This window comes from Misgurnus anguillicaudatus, chromosome 14 (genome assembly GCF_027580225.2).
Source record: "Misgurnus anguillicaudatus chromosome 14, ASM2758022v2, whole genome shotgun sequence".
NCBI lineage: Eukaryota > Metazoa > Chordata > Actinopteri > Cypriniformes > Cobitidae > Misgurnus > Misgurnus anguillicaudatus.
The window spans coordinates 21,482,697-21,497,566 of NC_073350.2; the positions used below are offsets into that span (position 1 = coordinate 21,482,697).

Consider the following 14,870-nt stretch of genomic DNA (forward strand, 5'->3'; position numbering starts at 1 on the left):
TATTTCTCTTTTAAATCGCTTTTTGAAATACATTTTGAAATTCCATTATTTAATTTAGAATTTGTAAATGCAATTTAAAATGATGAACTTACTGAGTGTTTTATGTTGTTTTTGTAAATTGTTATATCACTTTGAACTATTTATTAATGGATTCATATTTCATTTCTACATTATTTTTATAATCTCTTTTTATTGCCTAATAAAATGTTACATGATTTTTTTGGTAACTTTGTCTATTTATTTATAGATTAATTAATTATTAAACTGTTATTTAATTATTAATTAATTATTAAAATGTATTAATTGCTATTGTCCAGGTAAATATTGAAGTTCTTTATTACATTTTGCATGACTCTTGTGGTCCTCCATAAACGCGTACTTTTGTAACAGCACAAAAAATTAATTTCTTTACGTATTGTAAACGTAAAAAGCTGATGAGGTGATGAAAGCACTTAAAATAGTTTGGCGAACTAAGCATATCTTTGTCACTATTAACCCTCCCTGCCACTGGTTTGTTAAAAAATCTTTTTTTTAAGTCTAAATAAAAAGAAAAGATGCAATTCTGTTTTGTATATTAAGAAACAACAATGGACACATTTTTTCAGCAGAGTTGGCATCTGAAGCATTTTAATTGAAAATTTGTGTGTATTGTGCTTTTAAAATTTTTTGGGGGGAGCAGGTGCACATTTGTAAACTGTAAATATGTAAGCTACATATGTAAACCAATACAATCAGGGATAAGACATTAATTTAGCCCTTGTTTTGTGTCAAAAAAAAACAACTAACAAATTAGAAACAAACAGTGCCGATCATCCAAACAAGCAAAATGTTACAACAATCAAATTGCATTAACAATAAGCATATTATCTATAAAATAAAGCAGTTTCAATAAATACCATATTTACAAAGCACTTAAACAAACAAGCAAACAAAGAAACAATAAATGCATGCAAGTTCATATTTGTGGTGCAAAAGTTGCACACAATTGTTTTTTCCTCACATGGTTAAGTAAATCTACTTTATGTGTTTCAGAAGCTACATATCTTTGCATTAAAAAAGTTCTAGTTCTTTGGGATAGAGAGATCAAATGATTTTGTTGTCCATTCAAACAAAAAGACTGAGTTAAGGAGTGGTTTAGTTTAACATAATGAGGAGTTCCTTAGAAATACACAAGAGGGCAGTAATGCATTGCCAAAACATTAACCCAAGCATCACAAAAATATGAAATGTTTAGTCTCAAGTGCACAAATGTCTGAGTGCTATTATCCGTTCAAATAAACTTACAATCATAACGTAAAATAAACTGGTTGTTTTTCCAGCCTGATTACCACCTTTGGCCCATATCTGGCATTTATAGGGTAACAATGCAATGCGTGACAGAAATTAAGCACCAGATTTTCAAATAAATGAAATACTTGATAGTATGCCTTCATCGAATTAATAAAATAAAACAGACTAAATCTAAGGGAAGTTGAAACATGCCTTTGTCAAAATACTTAGTGGATTCCTCTTCCACAGAACAGGAAAGTATAAAGCAAACATACGTTATATCTCGTTCCCTTTGTTTTGCTTAAAGCCCTGATTGGTGCATGTACAACACTGATTATCTCAAGCCCCTTTGTTCAATATCACACAGGCATTAGACAATGTACTTCTTTGTACATTTAGTTCTTAGAAATACAATTTTGACTTTGTAGTCAATATTATGCTATTATTAAGTTATACTTATGGCTGTTTACTAAAAGTTCCACAGTGTTCTCGTTGTGTCAGCCCGTGTTTATACTCGAGTCGTTTTTAGATGATGTCAAGCTGCTAGAAGCCTTGGTATTGATACCAGCGATGGCTTCTTTGCATATGTTGTCCTGGACCTGGTCTAAGTCCCACCAAAAGACCAGCTAATGGCATCAAGCTTTATTAGTCAGACGCTACACCTCCCTAGAGAGAACAAAACAGGACATGATTAATATTAATATACATTGTAACTTTGTGTTTAAATTCATCTATTACGCATCAGTCATCTATTCTTCACGCATCTTAAATCAACAAATCACTCAAATCAAACAATTACAAGTCCAGAATAGAAAATGAAAAACCGTACTCGGTGTTCCACATGCAGTCATTCTCTCTGAAGTTTTTTTTAACTGTCTAATAACTCTGGGTGGAGATCAGAGACATGAGGACAAAAGACCTAGATGTTGAAATGCCAGCTTCCCACAGACTCCAGGACAATAGGGCTTGGCTTTCTTGTGCCTGACTGGGAGTCCGACTGAGGCCACTGGGTCACACCCAATATAAGGTTATATCAGAAGAGCACATTGTCTCCTAATGGGCTAGGTCCACAGTGATTTGTAATGAATTGTTGCCACACTCTAAGGAAAACCTTAACAATGAGGGCTCACGTTGTGCAGGCATGTCTGGACAATAAAGAGGAGATTTGGTAATAACATGCAGGAACAATCTGTCAGCAGGCACAGATTTAGATTTAGGAGGGTACACGGTGATGCCTACTGTTGACTTCTTTAATAGAAACCTTATAAGAATGGCAAAATTACAGTGTGAATGACACTGATTAGGGATGAAGACAGGAATACGTTTTCAGGTTTAATTGCAACTACTTGCTTGTGGGCACAAGATAACCATAATATTAAATACAGAAAGATAATAAAATGATTTTTTAATCAAAATTTGTAGCATTGTGAATTTAATGCAGTTTCTTTGTGATCTCCTGTCTGGATATGCGCTTTATTTTATCTAGTAGTATGCATAAATTAAAACTTAATACAACAAATAAGCATGATTTTTGCTTATGGGTGTTCTTACAAGTGTACTTTATAGTTTAAATAATATATAAGGAGTTCAGATTCACGTGCATCTGACATGTTTTCTTGTAAATGAGCAATTTTTTATCAGGCTCTTATGTTTAGGTTCAGTAATTTCTCTTAAATGGCAAATTAAATATTTATTAGTAAGTTATTGAAATGCCTTATTTTTACAAATGTGACCAAGTCATTTCATTAGTGTTTAACAATTTCGCTGCAAAACCCTCTAAGTGCATGCAAGCTTTTTTTGGCAAAAACCAACCCCGTAAAACAACCCTGAATCACACATTAGGGGGCGCTGTTATCCATGTGACTGCAACATTTGGGTTGTATTTAGGTCCAAGTACCCATGTTTGAAATAAAAAAAACATGGTTGTTTCATGTGCCTTCGTTTATTTAATTAATCTTCTGGGCACTTAGAGGACTGTGTCTGCAAAATTTGTTAAACGCCACGTAAATTTTTTAGCAATGCTGTATTCCTGAATGGGCCTTCCGGAGGAATTTCCTTAGGCCGGAATTAAGCGGATTTGAAACGAAGTTATTTGATGAACGTATAATACGTGCTGAGAGCATTCGGTTAATATTATTATCTAATTTTTGACGGAGTTGGCGTTAAGCGACTTGCAACCGAGCTCCTCATATATTTCAAATGAAAATTATACCACAAATAGTGCTGCCTCACGATTAGTCGCGACTAATCGTTTGCAGAATGAAAGTTTTTGTTTACAATATATGTGTCTCTACTGTGTAAAATAGTTATGTATAAATACACACACACACACGCACGCACGCGCCCGCATGTATATGATTAAGAAACATTTGCATGCGTATATACATGTTTATATTTATATATAATTTATATTACATATAAATATTTATTATATAAATATATTTTTTTCTTAAAATTATACATGTATGTGTGTGTATTTATATACACATAATTATTATACAGAGTAGAGACACATATATTATGTAAACAAAAACTTTTATTCTGCAAACGATTAGTCGCGACTAATCATGAGGCAGCACAAAAAAATTACAAAAATGATGGGGTAGTTTCCTGGACAGGGTTTAGATTAGGGACTAGGCCTTAGTTATATTAGGACATTTTAGTATGTGATTCTCGAGACAAAACAATGGCACCGTTTATGTTAATATATGTCATTATATAGTGTTTTTAAATAAAGGAAGCTCAAACATGCATTTTAGTCTGGGATTAGGATAAACCCTGTCCAGGAAGCCACGCCTTTAAAACTTTTTGGCAACTTTTGTAATTTAGCCGCACTTAATGTATTGGCATTCGTTACTTTAAAGGTGCAGTGTGTAAATTTTAGCGGCATCTAGTGGTGAGGTTGCGAATTGCAACCAACGGCTCAGTCCACTGCCCAAAGCCTTGCTTTTGAAATGCATAAAGAAGCTACGATAGCCACCACCCGACAAACATTTCTTTGTCGGAGACAACTTAGTAAAAAGGTTCGTCCGTTAAGGGCTTCTGTAGAAACATGGCGGGACAAAATGGCGACTTCCATGTAATGGGACCCTCGGTGTGTGTAGATAAAAACGTCTCATTCTAAGGTTATAAAAAACATAACGGTTCATTTTAAAAGGTCTTTATACACCCCTGATAATATAGTTTTGTATATTCTTTTGCATTTCTTTCAAGAGATCCTTCTAAAAATGACACACTGCACCTTTAAATGAGTCTAGTCAAACTAAAAGTATGAAATGATGACCAAAGTAAATACGCCTATAGACTTACGATGCAGTCAGTGTTGAATTTAGCACCATGGTGGCACGTATCCTGTGCAGCTGAGCCACGGTCAGCTTCTTCTGCTGGTGATGAGGTTGCTGGGATAACACCAAGATGCACTTTTCCTCCACCCCATTGGGGGGCAGTGTTTCTGTTGTGAGCTCACAGTCTACCTGGCCATTGGGGCAGCTCAGGGTCCTTTGCACATGCCTGGCCTCTGCTCGCCTAAGACTTTCTGTCACTTTGCTCGACAAAGCTGTGGCTTTCTGATCCGTCTTTGCACCGGGAGAAGTCTGTTCGTCGAGGTATGTCAGGCTTCGACTAACACTGCTGTCAGAGGGCCGGAGGGGACCGGTGATGCATTGAAGGAGGTCATCTTCAGAACGTGACCTCATGGTAAAGTGCTGCAGGTAATCTGGGTGGGGCTGGATAGGCGAGCGGCGTCTCAGCGTTTGGGAACGGCAATCAGTGACCTGAGATGTTCCAGTTATGTCGTTCACCTGGTCAGGAAGATGATTGTTCGAATGGTCATCCAAAATGTACGGCTCATTTACAGTAATCTGAGAGCCGTTCCAGGTCATTGAATCTTCATCCTCTGCATCTTCATCGTCCTCAAACACCACCTCTTCCTCCCCAGCATCGGTGTCTTCGCCTTCACTCTGGCTCACCTGTCCCTTTAAGTCCAGCTCTGTGATCAGGGACTCTGGTGAGAGCGTTCCATATGCACTGTCTATAGAAAGAGAGCGACTCTCTGGATCCAGGTCTGTGGGAACCGGATCACCCAACCTTTCCAGACCTCTGCCGTTATTAGTGGAGAAAGAATCCCGCAGGACTGATGAATCGGAAAGCAGCGAGCTTCTCGGGGATGCAGTCGGCACCATGTGTGGTCCAGTAGACAAGGTCCCGACTTCATCCGCCTCTTCCATTGCAACCACAGAAAGGGTTTCTGTTGAGCCATCGGAGTGACTCTGAGAGAGGCTTTGGGAATGAAAAAAATGTTTTTTTTTTTTAAATTCCAGATGTACCAATTATGAAGTGTCATGAAGATTAATGGAATTTTTCTTGAAACGCGGAAATTCCCTCTTACCACTATACACTGTTTAGTGTGCAAGTAAATTATTAATATGCATTATACAAGACGGGTTTATGTATAAACATTACCCTTTGTCCAGTGACTCTCTGTGCTGTAGTGATGGAGAGCTGGAAGTAGACAAACTGCTTTCTGTCTCATCTTCATCTCGGTCATCTCTCTGGGACTCGGAGCGAAGTCTCTCCAGCTGGTTCTGTATAGAGTAACACTTCATATCAGAAATCAACCTAATTCTAGAGCCGAGCTAATTATCAAAAGGTTGCAGGTTTAAGGTGGACTGTACCTGTCATTAAAGGGACAGTACACGACAAAAAATATGACTTAAAGGATTAGTCAATTTTCTTAAAAAAATATCCAGATAATTTACTCACCACCATGTCATCCAAAATGTCGATGTCTTTCTTTGTTCAGGCGAGAAGAAATTATGTTTTTTGAGAAAAAAATTCATGATTTTTCTAATTTTAATGAACTTTAATGGACACCAACACTTAACAATTTTAATGCAGTTTAAAATTGAAGTTTCAAAAGACTCTAAATGATCCCAAACGAGGCATAAGGTTGTTATCTAGCGAAACGATTGTCATTTTTGACAAGAAAAATAAAAAATATCCACTTTTAAACCACAACTTCTCATCTATCTCCGGTTCTGTGACGCACCAGCGCGACCTCACGTAATACGTCATCACGTCAAAAGGTCACGGATAATGAATGCGAAACTACGCCCCAGTGTTTACAAGTGAGGAGAAAGAGGACCGTTCCATCGTTGTTGTATGTGAAATGATACTAATTAATGTCTTTGTCTCAGTTTATTGTTTAAAATGGTCCGCAAATGTGCATTTCATATATGTAACACGTGACCTTTCCACGTCATTACGCAATTACGTGAGGTGCCGCTGGCGCATCACAGGACCGGAGGAAGATGAGAAGTTGTGGTTTAAAAGTTTATTTTTCTTGTCAAAAATGACAATCGCCTCGCCAGACAAGACCCCCATGCCTCGCCTGAGATCATCCAGAGTCCTCTGAAACTGCAACTCTAAACTGCATTAAAACTGCCAAGTGTTGGGGTCCATTAAAGTCCATTAAAATGAGAAAAATCCTGGAATGTTTTCCTCAAAAAACATAATTTCTTTTTGACTGACAAAAGAAAGACATCAACATTTTGGATGACATGGTGGTGAGGTAATTATCTGGATTTTTTTTAAGAAAATTGACTAATCCTTTAATTATATACATCTCAATACAATCACGTTTCTTAAAAGAATTCATTTATACCCTTCTTTAAAAGCCATGTCATACAGCATTGGGGATACGCAATAAAAAAATTACACTGAATATTACCCCTATACTAAGTTTGAAAAAACCGCCTTCTGCATTCTCAAACACATAAACAAAGTGTACACTACCCCACTACCTGTGCATTGTAAATGGCCTCCATCCAGCTACGGCCCTGAGTGCCACTGTTAGCCTGAAAGCAGTAAGACGCCACGGCGCAACGAAACTCATTGAGGTAGATAAGCAGGAAGCTTCCCGGATCCTTCAGTTCCCGGCACACCACGTTACGGATGACAAGGGGCTGCCGGATAACCTTCACTTTTTCCACACGCTTCACCGGCTTAGTGATCAACAGAACGTCAGTGAAGAGGAAACAGTACACGTCCATCTGTTTGGAACAGGAGGTAGTGGAGACTGCTGAGAAGCTTTTAGACAACTTTTGGCTGTTAGTTGTGAAAATTTGAAGCCGTCTCAACAGATAAAGTAAAGAAATCGTACCCTGCTTTCTTTACCCTCCTTCATCTTCAGGGGTCCTTCGAGGAGCAGCTGACGGATCTCCTCTGATGGGACGCCCATCATTGGAGCCGTCAAGTCAAAGTTATTATATTCTTTGAGGATCTGAAGGACCAGAATGGATTAAGAGAGGTAAGATCAGCCAAAATCACACTTTATTCAGGGGTTTTACTGTTTTTTTTATAAAATCATTCAAAACTGCTCTTACCCTCTCCACTTCCTCACTAGCCCCCTCCACAGCCTCATATGCCTCTATACGACCAGCAATGGCAGCCAGCTTCTGTTTTTCCTCTCTTTGTCTCATCTGAGAGTCTATACTGTTAATGAAACATTCAACAGCAGCCACCTGACAGAGAAATTAATTTTTTTACTGTACACCTGCCATAAACATTGCTGTCCTGTTTAATCAAATTTGCATTCAAATTTGGCCTTAATATAGTGTAGTACAAAAGTTTTTCCAAGACACAGTATTTATTTTTCCATACCATTTTATTGATGGCCTCACGAGTCGGGGGGTCGTCTGTCTTTTTCAGCACACTCTTGAGCAGCAGTGGGTATTTGGTGAGTCTTTGATGCGGTTTCACCAACATATCTGTCAGCTTCAACCGGTTGCACTGTTTATGAGTCTCGGCCCACTGCAGGATAAAAGTTTATTGAAAGTCTTATCTTGTGGGGAATGATGCATACTGAGAGTCATAATGAAGTGCTGCTGTTACAAAAGAGGTAATTATGCTGCAGACCTCTCACATGTCTCACATACAGTATGTAATAAACCTCTATACCCGTGACAAACTACTGTAAAGTCATCACAGGTTTATGTGTCTGGTTGAAGATCAGCTGGATGTGGAAGGTAAGAATTACTCACCGTTACATAAATTCTGAAGAGTTCATTGTCTTTTAATAATGTGCGCATGTACTCCATACAGCCCTCCTCCTCCATGCAGTAACGGATGTAGGGCTTGAATCTGAAACCAAACTGTGCACAAAAAAAATCACTTTAGTTTCACTTTATTTATTATGACTCAACTTGTATACTTAAATGTTCTAATTTCTTTGTATGAATATTTGGCCTGATGGTTACATCTGGTGGAAATCTTGTGTCAATAGCCCACTTTGAAATAATCTTACTGATAAAAATGCTGATATTTCAAATACTTATTTTCCACACTGTATACAATCGGTGATAGACTGATTCTGATTTTGTCAGCATTGATTGCACTGCTTACTTCAACTGATCTGTTTTCTGTCCTTGTCCCTTTTATTCTTTGTTTTATAGACTGATATCTACATTTTATTGTACAATATAAACAATATCTAAACATTTCTTCATCACTGGACACTGTTGACTTTTAAACAAATTAACTTATCTAATGAGAGTATAATCATATTATAAATGATTTAATGTCTCTGCTATCAATTTCTAACAATAGATAAAAATTACAACTAAAACATGAGACCCTGTCTGTAAAATGCAGGCTGAAGTCTCATTATCTATTTATCAACATTGATTTAAGTTTTGGCATGACATTACTCAGTCAATATTAAAGATATCAAGGTTGTATTTATACAAAATGCTGTTTACATCATGTAGGATGATTTTATGTAAAAAATGACTTTCGCTAGGTTTTCACAGACTGGATCACATATAATTGAACTGAAGAATTGAAAAATAATTGAAGGTTTGGGGTCTAAGACAGAATAAAATAATAAAAGACATGTAAAATCAAAAAAGTGCCTAATGTAGGGAAAAACATGTGATTTAAAGGGATAGTTCACTTTAAAATGAAAATTCTGTCATCATTTACTCATCCTCGTGTTGTTCTCAACCTGTATGACTTTTTTCTGATGAACACAAAAGAAGATATTTTGAGAAAAGATGGTAAACACAACAGTAAGTGACCATTGACTTCCATAGTAGGGATAAAAAAATATGACGGAATTAAACGGGTTCCGTCAACTGTGTGCTTACTATCATTTATTAAAACATTTTCTTAGTCATTTATCACAATACTTCCAAAATATTTTCCTACAATGGATGTCTATGGTCACTTACTGCTCTGTGATTACCATCATTTTTCAAAATATCTTATTTTGTGTTCATCAGAAAAAAGAAATTCATACAGGTTTAGACCAACATGAGGATGAGTAAATAATGACAGAATTTTCATTTTAAAGTGAACTATCCCTTTAAAGTCCAAAAGCTTTTGTGAAATTGAGTGATCCATACTATGAACATTCATATTCATTCATATGCAGTCAATCATATTAACCTGGGCTAATGTATTATGTATGTGCGAGTGGGTCAGTATGCCACTCACAGTGCTAAAGCCCTGATGTAGGTCAATGGGGTCGAGCAATGTTCTCTTCTGCCTGGCTTTCTCCAACGCAGGCAACATGACCTCTGCCCACAGAGATGTATGCAGCTGCACAATATCCTGAATGTTACTGAAGAGACGCACGGGTTCGACTTCACTAAGTAAACCACTCTCCTGCAGGTTCAACAGTCCACTGAGAAACAGCTGTGGACAGAAACAGTGAGAGATGGTTACACTGTGCTATAGATGAAAACCACATTCCCACATTGACAGCTAGACAGAAAGCGAAGGAATCTAAAGATATTCAAGACCTATCTATATTAAAACCCTAAATTCTTCTTGACAACCCTGCGGTTGGTTTTGCGTGTCAAAGTTTAACAAGTGAAAGCCATTACCCACAGTTACATACAGTATATTGTTGTAACAAAAATGGCTTATGTAATACAGTAAACAGAAGCTGTTGTGCAGCTGGCTCTTACATCTGTAATGACGTGCAGTTTCTTGATGTAATCTGACTCTGTCTGCAGCAGCTCCCACACGGCCTCCTGCTGATGGCACTGACGCCTGCTTAAAATCTACAAGAACAAAAACCATTACACAGACATCATTTTACTTTAACATATACACTGTACAACTTATTTTCATGTAGTTTGATCAGTCGAATGCACCATAAGTGGTTGTGTAAATGTCTGCTAAATGCATACTATAGTGTATACTAGTGATATACATAGGGCGATATGCCCCATTGTGATATCGTCCTATCGTCAGCCTGTGAGACTGCGATATACAATAGTATCGGGGCAGGGCAATAATTTACTCATTTATTTTTTTCATTTTTTACTCATTTATGACAAGTCACTTGATTGGTGGACAAAAAAGAAGCCATTTACGCTAAGGGCAACACTGTTATTGACCTTCTTAATACTGAAGGTTCAGGTCCGAGTAAGAGTAGGAGCACATTAGAGTAAGAGCACATTATAAGTCGCACTCTTGTGCAACTTTAGGATTTCAAGACATACAGGAATAATTTGAAACAAACAGTACCGTATTTTTCGGTCTATAATATCTTGGCTGGTGCTGCGTCTTATAGTCAGGTGCGCCTTTTAAGTCAGTATGATTTAATTTTGACATTTATAAGGCAAGAGACAACATTACCGTCTACAGCCGTGAGAGTCTGCTATATGCTGCTCCTGTATTTATGTAATTCAATGATGTGGAATGACGCGTATGCGAACTTCACGCTAGTTGGCTTGTTCGGTTAATTTAGACTATTCAACCTTCCAGGCAAGTTCTGTATGTTATGGTTTATTGTTTAAATAACTGATAATATTACTTTAACGTACAGACATCTATTCAGCCTGCTGTTCTGTCTGCTATTGTTTAGTTGAATAACTTGACTTTCCAGATTAAATGTCTTTTATTCGGCTTGAATTTTGTGAAATAATTTTCTAAATAAACGTGACGTAGTCCACTGCGACTATACGCGACTTATACATACTCCGGTGCGGCTTATAGTCCGAAAAATACGGTAAAAAGCAAAACTATCTGTATCTATCAGTATCAGCAGATGTCATTCTAAGCAATCAAATATCGGTATCGCCACAGAATTTTTGCATCGGTGCATCTTTAAGTTTAAATCAAAACACCACCGTTTTTCAATATTTTACTATGTTATTACCTCAACTTAAACTAATTAGTAAATACCTTCCTTTTTAAAATGCGTGCACTTAATCTTTGTACAGTGAGTCGTGAATATGTTAGCATTTAGCCTAGCCCCATTCATTCCTTAGGATCCAAACAGGGATAAACTGTTACATGAGTAATTACACGAGTGAGTATAATGGCACAAAATAAAACGTGCCGATGATGTTACTGCGCGCCAAGGTCGAAGTGCTGCAAACTAAGTGCTCTTCCGCCATACAATATAGGTCTAATTTTTTATCTGCTTAAAAAACTACCACGTTTTATTTTGTGCCACCATACTCACTCGTGTAACTACTCATGTAAGAGTCTTTAAATAGGGAAAACATGAAAGTGTTTGGTGGCTTCTAAATTCATCCATGTTTGGATCCCAAGGAATGAATGGGGCCAGGCCAAATGCCAACACACCCACAACGCGCTGTACAAAGATTAAGTGCACGCATTTAAAAATGATAGATATGTATTCATTTGTCTAAGTTGATGTAAGAACATAATAAAATATTGAAAACTGTGGTGTTTAACTTTAACACCAAAAGATTTTTAACTTTAATTTTGCTTTAAAAATTTTTAAAAAGTACTTTTTATTTAGTTACTCTTATACAATTGATTACAAAAAGAACAAGGCAAGACCCAAACATCAATGTACTATAAATGCAGAAGTTATCAAGTTATTTATCACTAATTATGGTGATCAATACGACAGGTTTCTTCAATTAGTTCTACAAATTAATTTACTATGGGTTACACCATCCAAATGAAACATGTAAAAGTGCAATACAGAAGAGTTTTGGCTTGTGTTTGTAATAAGGAGAAAGGTGTATACTGCACCTCTGGGGTCTCCAGCAGTTGCTTCCAGCTCTCCTCTAGCTCCAGATTTGGCTCCTCTTCCCATGAGTCTCTGTGAAATGAAAGCTGTGGAGGCATCTTGGGCAATCCGAACATAGTGTAGGAGTAAAGCTTACTCTGCAACTGTTCCACACGATCACACTCCTGTGAAGAGGAAGGAAATAAAAAATATTTTTTGTTAATTACTAGTTAATTACTAAATGTCACTGGTCCTTTGGATTCTCAACTATGCATCGCGTTAATAATAAAAAATGATGTATTGTCTATGCGTACCCGAGTAAGTTATGTTTAATATTAGATCCAATGTTATTATTCACATTATAAGTTAATACTAGTGTATTGTTTGCAGCACAGAGCCACTTTTAGTCATAAGCTCCCCCAAGCAGGCATTGTTGTCCATACCGGACCAACGTCAGAGACCATTATGAAATTTTACAAGAGTCACATTGAGAGGAAGAAAGCCCAGCCTGAGATTTGACCCCAAGTTTACATCTCAAGGCCAAGGGGGAACACGCAAACCAATCAAAATTATTACAGCCTGCATACACAAAAGCCACCAAAGGTTCCTGCACGTGTGAGAGGTAAAACATATCCGTTTGCCACATCCTGAACATACTGACTTGAAGGAAAAGTCCACTTGTATATTTTCCTGTTTTTGGTTGCACGGTAACAATGTTAAGTGGGTCAAAATTTTGACAAATTTGTATCACTTCCAAGGTGTTAACAAAGTGTGAAACGCACAAAGCCAGCCAAAATAGATAACATAATAAAAATGCTTTGCACACACAACTCTTGGGTGTTTACAGACACTGACCTTCCCAAGAGACCCATTTCCTGAGTTGGAACCGAAAAGGCCGCTAAAACGGCTCCTCCAGCGATCTGTACCCGTTATGGAGCCTGGGAGGGAACCGCTCAGCTGGGACACAGAGTCTTGAGATGGTGCGGTGCTTGCATCACTCAGAAACTCTGGCATCTTCTTTAACCGACGTGCGTTACCCTGTAAAAAAAAGAAATGAAGAAAAGCACTGTTAGAATTTTTTTTAAAACATGTATAGTATCCTACTGTTAGGTACAGATATCAGATATGTATACATTTGGTACCATTATGTACCTCTGAGATACTAATATGTATTGGTTAGGTGCAAATAAGCCATCCTTGGTAACAATATGTACCCGAGGCACTAATACTAATGAACTTTCTAGGTGTCAAGCTGTACTTTTTAAAGGGTACAGCCCCAGTGACAGCTGGGGTACATATTTTGGCAATTTTTTCTGACAGTGTAGCATTCGAAGAAAGTATTCATAAATCCACTCCTAAAGGTAAAAGGGGACATTTCACTAGGCTTTTTTAAAATGTCAAATAAATATTTGGTGTCGCCAGAGTACGTATGTGAAGTTCTAGCTCAAAATATCATATAGATAATTTGTTGTAGCATGTTGGGGTTGCCACTTTGTGGGTGTGACCAGAAATGTGCCGTTTTTGGGTGTCCTTTTAAATGTAAATGAGCTGATCTCTGCACTAAATGGCAGTGCCGTGGTTGGACAGTTCAGATTTAGGGACAGTATTATCCCCTTCTGACATCACAGGGGGAGCCAAATTTCAGTGACCTATTTTTTCACATGCTTGCAGAGAATGGTTTGACAAAACTAAGTTACTGAGTTGATCTTTTTCACATTTTCTAGGTTGATAGAAGCACCGGGGACCCAAATATAGCACTTAAACATGAAAAAGTCAGATTTTAATGATATGTCCCCTTTAAAAATAAAGGTTAACTCTTTACTTATTCACAACAAAAAATTTCACAGGCATTTGGTACGTGATGAGTGATCATATTGGATCCAGTAGCACTGATCAAAGAGGAACCGCTTGTGTCACAAACAGTCGAAGCAGACATCATTTGTACTCTGTCAGAGTTTTAAAGACATCAGGCCAAGCTGTGGAATTTAAAGTGCCAGACGTGACCTGATGCTGACAGGTGAGGAAGAAACAAAAACCCTGAGGACATTTCCACATAAACAAAGACAGGCTTTTTCACGAGACCGTCCGTGTACCCTGACATCCTTCACCTGTGGATGGGGCGGCACGTGTGTGATGATAAAAACTCTATTGACCTTAGAGAACACATAGTGCTGTCAACAGGTGAAAAGGTCATTCGGGTTTAGCCAACATTTTCCAAAAGGTTAAAGCGCTAAAGGTTTGACTGACAAGAACGAGCGAACCCTGTGACCCGAGCCATCGATAGGAACCCTTTAGCAACAACAGGAAAAGAGGCAAGGCAAGTCTACGAAAACAGGGGAAAGGCTTTACCCTGCTCACGACAATGGAGAGAAGTGAAGAATGCATGAGTACAGCGGGGAAAGCCACTCACTGTCCCTCGGGGTTCATTACTTGGACATTGTGTTCTGATGATGTCTTTCTTTTCAGTGGAAAACGCAATTACAATGGGTTAAAAACAAATTTGGCATTTTTCTTCAAAAACACGTCTCGGACAATGTCTGGGACGATGGTGATGCTTCTGACCAGATGGAATGTTAGTTGCTGCTGGTGACCAAAATTGGCCTCT

General features: G+C 37.7%; 1 protein-coding gene across 4 annotated transcripts in view; it reads right to left on the minus strand.

Moving 5' to 3' along the window:
- Positions 1-771: 771 nt before the first annotated feature.
- plekhg5a (pleckstrin homology domain containing, family G (with RhoGef domain) member 5a) overlaps positions 772-14,870 on the minus strand; it is a 59,707-nt gene continuing 45,608 nt past the window's right edge. For all 4 annotated transcript variants that reach the window (XM_055184022.2, XM_055184020.2, XM_055184023.2 and 1 more), the window contains 12 exons: positions 13,121-13,303; positions 12,289-12,450; positions 10,239-10,334; positions 9,763-9,963; positions 8,310-8,420; positions 7,930-8,079; positions 7,653-7,790; positions 7,430-7,549; positions 7,071-7,319; positions 5,731-5,852; positions 4,579-5,547; positions 772-1,935 (listed from right to left, as the gene is read on the minus strand). In XM_055184022.2, coding sequence (XP_055039997.2) covers positions 1,926-1,935; positions 4,579-5,547; positions 5,731-5,852; positions 7,071-7,319; positions 7,430-7,549; positions 7,653-7,790; positions 7,930-8,079; positions 8,310-8,420; positions 9,763-9,963; positions 10,239-10,334; positions 12,289-12,450; positions 13,121-13,303 — 2,511 coding nt within the window. In that variant the 3' untranslated portion in view covers positions 772-1,925. The remainder of the gene's footprint in view (positions 1,936-4,578; positions 5,548-5,730; positions 5,853-7,070; positions 7,320-7,429; positions 7,550-7,652; positions 7,791-7,929; positions 8,080-8,309; positions 8,421-9,762; positions 9,964-10,238; positions 10,335-12,288; positions 12,451-13,120; positions 13,304-14,870) is intronic.